At 44.6% G+C, this 10,061-nt stretch overlaps 1 protein-coding gene across 1 annotated transcript in view; it reads left to right on the plus strand.

Annotated features, from left to right (window-relative positions):
- Positions 1-9,644, plus strand: part of SH3BP5 (SH3 domain binding protein 5) — a 35,653-nt gene extending 26,009 nt beyond the window's left edge. Inside the window, exons 5-9 of the mRNA XM_015854066.1 lie at positions 4,615-4,745; positions 6,570-6,612; positions 7,111-7,330; positions 7,762-8,022; positions 8,219-9,644. Of these exons, the coding sequence (XP_015709552.1) occupies positions 4,615-4,745; positions 6,570-6,612; positions 7,111-7,330; positions 7,762-8,022; positions 8,219-8,400 (837 nt within the window). The 3' untranslated portion in view covers positions 8,401-9,644. The remainder of the gene's footprint in view (positions 1-4,614; positions 4,746-6,569; positions 6,613-7,110; positions 7,331-7,761; positions 8,023-8,218) is intronic.
- The last annotated feature ends 417 nt before the right edge of the window (positions 9,645-10,061 follow it).

Below are 10,061 nucleotides of genomic sequence, written 5' to 3' on the forward strand. Positions count from 1 at the left end.
ATGCCTGAGATTTCCAGACTTGGTGACTTAGAGCAGAAGAGGACTTCTCACAGTGTTTGGTGGAGCTGATGGTGTTTGCATGTACTGTCACTGAATGCAAGAGGTCTCCTTGTCCGGTCTGAGGACTGACTGAAACAGTGACTTCTCTGATGGTTGCAGCTGAACAGAACATAGGAGCCTTGTGTTTGCTCTGATGTAAAATCTCCTAGGCACAGATTGATCTGTGTAGAGCAGCTGAGGACTTACTGGATAGGCAGTGTGTTACCCTACTCTTTATGGTACTGAAAATAGTCTGGGTAAACTCAGATCCCAGAAAGCACATATCTTTGCCTTTCCAGGATACTGCATGTTTGGAAAGAAGTACATGGAAGTTTTCCTCCTGATTTTCATTAACCCTTTTAGCGATGTTGAGGATAGAGCCAGAGCCAACAAGGGTAAAGAAAACAACAACAATAAACAAAAATGTCTTGACTGGAAAAGCCTGGCAGTGGTTTGTTTGGAATACTGTCTGCGTTTCAGTCTTCTTTAAAAGCCGAGTGAATATGTTCTTCATTTCAGTGCATGCAATTAGTGAGGTTCTTAGGGTTCATTGAGGTACACAAACTACCATCAGTCAACCAGCACTCTGTTTCCATGTGGAAAGTCACTCTTGGAGAAGCTTTTTGCAGCCGTTGGGCTGCTCTTTTTTGGATTAGCTTTTTTTTTTTCCTTTATTTTTTTTGCCTATAACTGTAAATTACATCTATTGGACAGAGCATAATCTTGCACTGTGCCTTGTACAGCAATGAATCAAGTGCCAAACAGCATCTCTGGGCCAAATGTCAGAAGTGAGTTACTAATTCATTTGTTTCTATATTGGTAGAAACGAGAGGCAAGAGCGGAGTGTTTTTATTTGCCCTTCCTAGGCAGCAGTAGCAGACTCTATTGAATTAATTCAAAATTTGGAACAAATCCGAGCCCTAAAGCAGCTTGGTAGCTGACAGACAGTGCAGAGAACATAAGGAAAAGGGATAGGCAAGAGGACAAATCAGACACATCTTTATTTGTATAATCTTGTATGGAAATAAATCCTGGTTGCTTTTCCACTTAACCTAATGGATGCGAATGAAGACTTGAACTGCAAAGTACCTATTAGGAAATGCTGTTTGCAGATCTTGGTTGAAAAGAAATGGAGCTGAGGGCTGCACAGTGTAACTGCCTTTTGATTTCTCCATGGTTTGAAAAGATACTGTCACATTGAAAATAAGCGCTACTGGTATAACAGGATAATGTCAACAAGCCTTTTGTAGCCACTGAAATAGAGAAATCATCTGTGTAACTGTTTAGAAATGCAAGTGTTGGTGAAGATCTTCATCTCCTGGATGGGTCAGAAGCATAACATGTGGGAGATGTGTCTATATGCAGAGCAGACAACCAGCATGAGTAGGTACCGGGAGTACAGGTTGTCAGTCGGTATTTGGGTTTTGGGTGTGGGAGTCTTCCCTGTCTGTCGGTACCTGGAGTTGGTGGCACAGGTGGCCAGTGAAAGGAGGGATGAGGGGCAGAGATCTTTGCATTTATAATTATGTAAAGGTCATTCTTGGATATAAATGCATCCAAAAGAAAAGAGCTGACAGAATATTACCTGAAGTTTGAGACTAACTGGAGCAGAAAAGAAGATCCTGCGTGAGATCTTGCTGATTTCTAATTGCCAGAGCAATCTGCAGTCTTTTGTGAGGTATGTTCCATTGAAAAATTCTGGCAGGGAGAAGACATGTTTTGGCTCTTGATCACTAGACGTTTTAAAAAGGAAAGGGTGGGGGGGAAGGAAGGAGGGAGAAGGCTTGCTCCCTCTTGCTTTAATTTGGCTTGCAAAGCTCCTTTTGCTATTACACCATGAAGTACCATCTGTTGGTGTAAAATGCGTGGGAGCTTTCATGATGTGGAGAGAAAAGAGACTTCCTGCAGGTAGAACCACTTGGAGAAAAAGGGGGGAAGGAAGCTGTGGAATAAGCAACAGGGATACCCACAACTTTCTCTGTTCTTATCTCTCCATCTTTTCACCATGGAAGTCAAACAGTGTTTACATTCTTCCCTCTACTATCTTTATCCCTTGTGTTATTGATTCTGCCCTTCTGGTTTCCTGGTGTTGCGTTATCTGTCTTACCTCTTTTATTTCTTCTTCTAGAAGAGTCGCCCATTTAATTTTTTAGAGAAAGAAACAGATGTCCAGAGTAATTCTCTGGCTCAGATGATCAGGTTTGTTAAATCTCACTGGCAAATGTTTCTTTTGCAGCTGCTATTGCTGAAATTTGCCTGAAGTCCATCTTTGACCTCAGCTGATGAAGATTTCTTGGCTGAGAGGGACAAAGCCACTTGCGCAGACCTATTTGCTAGATATATATATTTTGTACTGACCCTCCTTTCCATGGCATCTGGGTTGGAAACAGAGGGTAGATGAGGAAAGAGGAAGTGATTGATACCTATGAGCAGGTGTCATCTTCACTCTTGTCTCTGGCTTTTTGAAGGAGATGATCTTGCATCTGTGATGGCCTTGGCAAGGTTTGTCGGTAGAAGCACTGTCTTACATTAGAAAGAAGCGTATTCAGATGGTGTGACCAAAAACTTGTTTGATGCTTTTCCCCCACACAAACTTCATCTGTCCTCTACTAAGACCTTTTTAAAAGCTGAGGGTTTTCACTGACTTGCCTAGAGTAGAACCTAGGCTGTTTCTATCCACATGTCCTGGCAGACAGATTCTATGTTAAGGCGCTGTTCTGCTTCCGTGAAGAAGCAGATGACCTTTTTGTTTCTTCTTGACTGGGTGAAAGGTTTAAATACATCCTGACAGGAGGCAGCTCTCTGTGGTGATACTGATGTGGAACAGCCTTCCAGGTGCTGTAGGATCACGTCCATGTCTTCAGCCTAGCGAACACACTGTGAGCTGTACTCCCTTGGGCAGAGCACTTGGGTAATGTGAGCAGGCTGGTAGCATGACCGTATAAGAGCCACACAGCAGGAGGAGAAGCTTGCCTCCCAATGCTGATTTCCCAGGGAGATGAAGTATGCAGCTTTTTTTTCCCTTCCAAAAAGGGTAACAAATGTGGGCGTAGATATCTGGCTGCAAATTCCGTATTTTGTCACATAGTTTGAGGTGTTTACAATCTGTCATCCCCAAATCTGTCTTGCAGGATGAAGCATTTTTATGGTGTTTGATGTGAAAGATGTGTGAAGTCCACGAGAGGCAGAACACCTCACCTGTTAGAAGACCATGGTGCTGATAGTGCTGAAGTGGTTGATCCCATGCTGATTTCACCCCAAGAATGGATGGCAAGGATTGGCATTTAATTAAGAATCAGCACGTTTCAGTTGCTCTATTATTCTGTAGCTTGCAGCATTTGTAAATTGCGGTTGCCTTGCCACACTACAAAGGAGCAAACCAGGTTTTGTGCAGTCCTTGGAGACCGCATTCTAATTTATGTCAGTTCCATGCTAAAACCAGCCTTGGCTGGCATATTTCACCAGGGAAGGTCTTTGCATCAACCTTGCTTTCTGAGACTTCAAGATGAGAGGCTATAACTTGTTTCTGGGATTCAGGGGAATGTCTGCTATCAATCAGATTTCTTTCTTATTTTTTAAACTTCAAATGTGGATGCCTTATTCACATGTGAAGCAGTTGAAGGTTGTCGTAGTATATGTGTAATCAGATCTTTTAGTTCACAGATAGCAACTTTGGTGTAATAACAAGTGGTGAGTGCAGAGGAGTAACTGTGGCCTCCAGTTTGGCAGCCGACCTTCCAGCTGATGGGGATGTAGTGCAGATTTGGCCCATGGCATTTTTCTGTGAATACTTTCAGGGTTGAAACAAGGGATGCCTGAAGACCGCCTGCTTTCTGCTTACTGTCAGACCAATGGAGAGGTGTCACCACTTCTATTCCTTTAAACAAATCAGTTCTGTCTCTTGCTAAATCCTGTCTGCCAGTGCATTAGAGAAAACAGATTTTCTGGTGCCTCAGGCAGCTCAAATCTGCAAAATGAAAGTACCGTAGACAGAATTACTGGGAAAACATGACTGTAGGATGCTGGCAGGGCAGCCAATGGGACTGCTGTGCCTTAGGCATCTGCCTGCCCTGGTTAGGGGCTGATCTTCAGCATAATGCTCCCCACCTGCATTGTAGTGGACCAGTTCATGGCCCAAAGCTTTTTTGATGTTGAAGTCACGATTTGAGGCTGGCTGTCTCTTTCAAGAGGAAAGGCAGCTTCCTTGTCTTCTGCAAAACAGGCTATAGGGGAGCTGGTGGAGTCACTGCCCCTATAGGTGCTCAAGGAAAGGATAGATATAACACTGAATAGTGTGGTATGGTGGTGATGGGTTGATGGCTGGACTAGATGATCTGAGTGGTCTTTCCAGCCTTCATGGATTCTATGACAAAGGCTGTCTCATTGGATGGGCTGCTTTCTGGTAGCTGGTGCTTCAGATAGAGGGGACAGGCTGAACTGCATGCTGTCTTCTTATCCCTCTGGTTCATCTTCAGCCCCTTCCTAATTTGAGAGATTGTAGATATAATGTTAATAAAAATGGTAAGAAATGGATGCTTGGGTCTTGCCCCTCAACCTCTGTTTTCCTTCTTACAGGTCATGGAGGCAGAACAAACCAAGACAAGAAGTGAGTTGGTTCACAAGGAGACCGCAGCCAAATACAATGCTGCCATGGGGAGGATGAAGCAGCTGGAAAAGAAGCTGAAAAGAGCCATCAATAAATCAAAGTAGGTTTCACACTTGGAGATGAGTTTAGTGGTCAAGTCTGTTCATGGGACAGGGGATTCTGTGGGATTTTGGAAACCTGTGAAAAGATGTTGTCCTTTGCAGCACAAATTGTACTAGAGAAGTTTCCTGGGTGTATTCTTAGTTGTGTTTTAGTGCACTGAAATCTTCCGTAATGAGTGACTTGAGAACGAGGCATATGGGATTAAACAGAAGAAAAAACACAACAAAACAAAACCCTGAAGCTGCAAAACCACCACAGCAAAGCTTTGCAGCTCCATAGGCAGCATCTCTGTGAAATTCTTATGTTTAGTTGGGAAGACTGCAAAGCAAATGACAGAAACGTGGAAGGTGTGAGACTGCATCAGGGCAGCGTGCTGTACATCAGACTTGTTTACTTCCTAACGCTGCCTTAGCAAAGCTGTGCAAGAGCTGTTCATGGGGAAAGAAATGCTTCGGGGAGCACAGCTGAGCAGCTTCACTGAGAAACGTGTGTGCATTTGATGAGCAGTTCTGCTCAGTTGCAGAGAAACAGAGCAGCTTTTTCTCAGAACCTGTTTAAAATGTTGGCCCTGTTGACAACCAGTTCTTAATCTTCTTTCTATTCCACAGCCTTTCCTTATATTTCCAGACTGTAGCTTGCCTAAACAATCTGCTTGCTGTGTTTAGCTTTTAATCCCACCATCTAAAAATGATTTGATCGGGAAATTGGTCAACTAAAAGCCTGTTTTGATTGGCGTTTGCTCAGTTTGGGAAAAGTTTAGCACTTCTCAAGGAAGATGCAGGCATGTTTGCTATAACAGTGTGGCAGCATGGCTTTGTAGAATGAGCTGTGCTGTTTGTCTGGCACTGCTCAGAGCCTGAGCAAAAACACAGTCATCTTGTTGAATGATAGATTCATATGATCTTAGAATCCTTAGGGTTGAAATGGACCTCTGAAGGCCATCTAGTCCAACTCCCCTGCCATGAGCAGGGGCACCACAGCTAGATCAGGGTGTCCAGGGCCTGATCCAGCCTCATCTCAAAAGTCTCCTGGGATGTGGATTAACCACATCACAAGGCAACCTATGCCATTGTCTCACCAACCTCACTGTGTCAGGCTTTTTCCTTATATCTATCCTAAATCTACTGTCTTTGAGCGTGGTCTCTGGGGCATTGCAGGACCACGTTGTCCAGAGTCCTCCCCTCAAACCCCCAGGGTTGGCAGATGTGCTGGAAGTGTTGCTGCTTTCCCTGCAAACAGTGATTTGTGTTTGCTGCATGCTTCAGGCTGGATTAAGATGCTTAAAGCATTACTGTTCTGAAGTAAGACTGGGATGACCTAAAGGAAAGTTGTTCGGATGATTCGCCTTGTGAGACTGATGACTGGATGATTACAGGATTGTTTTGCATTGGTTTTGCTTTAAATTTTGTTTCTGGGCCCTTGCTTGCAAGCTAGAGATGTACATAAGGCTGCTTGTTCTTGTACAAAATGCAGCTGCAGAAGGAAACTGTTCTTGGTTGCTGAGAGGATGCCTGTGCGGTAGGCTGAACATCATTTCAATATCTTGCAGAATCTAGGCCTGAGGGAGTTGTATCATCAGCTCCAACAACTGGAATGTTGCAATTTGTATTTAGGTCAAAAGACCCAGGAGAAATAAATGGGTTAGAGGAGAAAAAAGAGTAGAGGAGAGCGCCTGTAGGTGTTCTGTCATCTCTACAGAGGTCTCTCAGGATTACGCTGAGACACAAAGTAGCTTTGTTAATGCTATTGAGAGAGCAATGTCCGCTCCAGCGCTCTGCATTTAGTCCTGATGGCTGTAAACAGTTGTTTGTTTTTTCCACAGACCTTATTTTGAACTCAAGGCAAAGTACTACGTCCAGCTAGAGGTAAGTGCAGAGTTCACATTGCCCTGAGACTCTTTACTGCTTGTGGTAAATACTGAAATTACATGGGACATGCTATCGGAGTAACTGTGGACTGTACAAAGCCAATTTTGTTCCAACCCTCTTATCATGAGCAATTTGCTAAGCACACTTTAAAGATAAGAGGCCGTGTTTCCTTGTGTGCAGTAAGTTCACACCCCTGTTTGAACCCTGCTCCTCATTTTGAGGACCGAGCTGATACAGTTTGTCTGTCTGTGCTTCTTGTAGTCTGAAGTGTCAATACACTACAATAGAGGGAAGAAATGGGGAGCTGGTTGCCCCTGAGCTCGGTACAGGGGATAGTGCTGGAGGGTGTGGGCTGTGTTGTTCTGTGCCATCAGCCATGGCTTTGGTGGGGTGACAGCTTAGCAGGACCTGCTAGGGGGGAACATAATGAACCGCATGCTGTGTGTCCGTGTTGTTTGTAGTCAAAGTACCTCTAACATCTGTCTTTCTTGTTAGCAACTGAAGAAAACAGTGGATGACCTGCAGGCAAAACTCTCCCTGGCGAAGGGAGAGTATAAGACTGCCTTGAAAAACCTGGAGATGATCTCAGATGAGATTCATGAGAGGAGACGGTCCACTGCCATGGGGCCCCGGGGATGCGGTGTGGGTGCTGAAGGGAGCAACACCTCTGTGGAAGACTTGTCTACCAGCAAACCAGAGCTGGACACTGTCTCAAGTGAGTGCAGAGCATTTCTTTGCCTGGGAATATCTCATGGGCTGCGGAATAGAGAGGAAATGCTGAGATGAAGATAATCTGTATATTGTGCAGATTGAATTTCAGTGGCTGTTGTGGGACCAGTTAACTTGTTATGTTTCTGGTTATTGCAGGAGTTTATTATATCCTGAAGGGGCGGGGGGGTGAATTAAAATGCATCAGTTGTTCCCTCCTGTTCTTTATATAGTGCTGTATGGGGAAAAATAAACGTGTTGCAATGTGGGGAGCTTGCACCAAGACCCTTTTCAGTCTTAGTTTCTGTCTTTTGGAGTTTGATAAAACACCATCAGCCAGGAGCCAGTGGACAGGAGGCGCAGAACTGAGGAACTGTTACCCAGAAAGGTGACGAGGGGGTAGGTTTGTTAATGAGAATGTATCTTCAAACATTGCAGTGGCCTCTGAAGTGTTTGAGGATGACAACGGCAGCAGCTTTGTATCCGAGGAAGACTCAGAAACTCAGTCAGTGTCCAGCTTCAGCTCTGGGCCTACAAGCCCCAGCGAGGTGCCCACTCAGTTTCCCCCCACGACACGTCCTGGCACCCTGGATCTGCCCAGCCCCGTGTCCCTCTCTGAGTTTGGAGTGATCTTCCCCGTCCTTGGCCCCCGAAGTGAATGCAGTGGGGCTTCATCTCCTGAATGTGAAGCTGAAAGAGGTACGAACAGCTCGATACACCCTGGGCCAATGCTGTTTAGCTTTACAAAGGGAGTGGGGAAAATCCTCTCAACTCCCCTAGGTGTATGACAGGCTGCTGAGCTGCTGCTGCTTCCTTGGGGAGGGCAGTCCATGAAGGGCCCACAGTTACCTTCTGATATCTGGGTTTAATATTGAGCCTCATCTTTTCTTTGCAGGGGACAGGGCGGAAGGGGCTGAGAACAAAGCAAGCGACAGAGTGAGCAAGAATAGGAGCAGCAACAGGAGCGGCTCTGCTGAGGGGCTGGCTCTGGATAACCGGATGAAGCAGCTCTCCATTCAATGCATGAAAATCAAAGAGGGAATATGCGCAGGCAGAAAGGCTGCCCAGATTGGCTGAGTCCTCCTTGTACCCGTCCTGATTAATGGGAATATAAATATTTATATATGAACTTCTAAGTGTTTGAAGAACATTGTGCCAATAATATATGCCAAATCTTAAGCGTTTACTCTAAGAATTTAAAACTGCACTAAGAAGTCTAATTGATGTCGAGGGCTGAAGTTTTTATTGAGTAAATCCTTTGTAGGCCAGACGAGTCATCAGCTGGTAAGCTGTGCTCCCATGTCACAGACTTTGTAACTCGTTTTGTAGCAGCCTGGCTGAAGCAATAACCAGTAACGTTCCCGTGCAAATTCATGGTGGGGGGGAGTCTGAAATTCAAGCCAGACGTTTGCAGAGAGCAGTTTGGCTTTGGTTTTGTAGATCGAGACGCTCTTTAGATACACTGGATCTCTTGAGTATAAGTGGCGTATTCTTTAAACATCCGTATTTGTCTGTATTATGCTGAAACTGTAGAAATATTTTGTATACAGGAAAGCTGCACGTGGGGGTCTAAAAGCCTTCACTCTTCCTTTGGTGCTCACAGAAAGGATGAAGATGAGTCACACCTCTAAGAACTGGCCCAAGAGAGACAGGAGCAGGACGGTATCACTCAGCAGCCATGGGCCCATTTTTGCTCCCTTCCTGAGTCTGGCTGGCACTCTTAAGGGTGATTCCACTGACCAAGAAGAGTTGATTGGTCCTTGCCCTTCCCCTCCCCTGAGAAGTGAAGTATTATTTTCAGCACTTTAAAGTGTTATTGCTCCAAAATGGGAATGATAGATGTATTCAGGACAGTTACGATTAAGGGGATCGCCCTTAAAATATGCATGAAGAAAAGGAACTGCCAGTGTAGATTGACAATGTGTTCTTCAATTTCTCCGTAGGTTGTACTGTGTGGGATTTTATAACTGTAAGAGGGACTGAGGTTTAGGATGCCCTAGAGAATTGTTTGATAAAACTAGAAAGGGCACCGGCATGTTTGCCGGCCGCTGTTAGGCAGTAGTAGTGTCTGGTCATTATAAGTGGTAGTAAAAATCCTAGGACTCTTCAGTTTTGGTGGCTAAGCATTTCTGAAAGCACCATTTTATCTAAAACGTCGGTTTATATTGTTAATTTCATGGGAATTTTAGTATTGCCCGAAGTATTTTCTATTCTATGTTTTTGCAGTCCTGTTGTATTTCGTCCTTGCCACAGCTTGTGTATTGATTCTCAATCTTAATGTAAAATTCTTCACACTACAGTAAACCTTTTTGTTTTCCACCTTTTGAGTCTGTTTGAGCTCAGTGTGTCTCAAACCATAGGCAAGGTGAGGCTCTAAATATCACTTTCAGCTGAAGACCGCAGCACAGAGTCTCTCACCTTGGTATCAGGCTTGTATCTATTCTTGTCAGTCAGTATCTATTGCTTTTTTCAGGTTTTTGTTGTTGTTGTTTTTTAAAAACCTTTTGCTATCAACATTCCTCTCACAGTGCTGCTTCTGACCAGAGACCTCTGCAGCTGTGTAATGAGTGATGTTATGTTCAGCAGGATCAAAGAAAGTTGCGTGTGATGCCTTGTGCGTGCTGGGATTGTTGGATTCAGCTCCCAGCAGCTTGAAGCCATCACTATGGAGGTAGGGAAGGGTATGGAAGCAGCGTGTCCATACAGGGTCTGTGTGAGGATCTCACTGCACCACTCTT

The sequence above is a fragment of the Coturnix japonica genome, chromosome 2 (genome assembly GCF_001577835.2).
Source record: "Coturnix japonica isolate 7356 chromosome 2, Coturnix japonica 2.1, whole genome shotgun sequence".
NCBI lineage: Eukaryota > Metazoa > Chordata > Aves > Galliformes > Phasianidae > Coturnix > Coturnix japonica.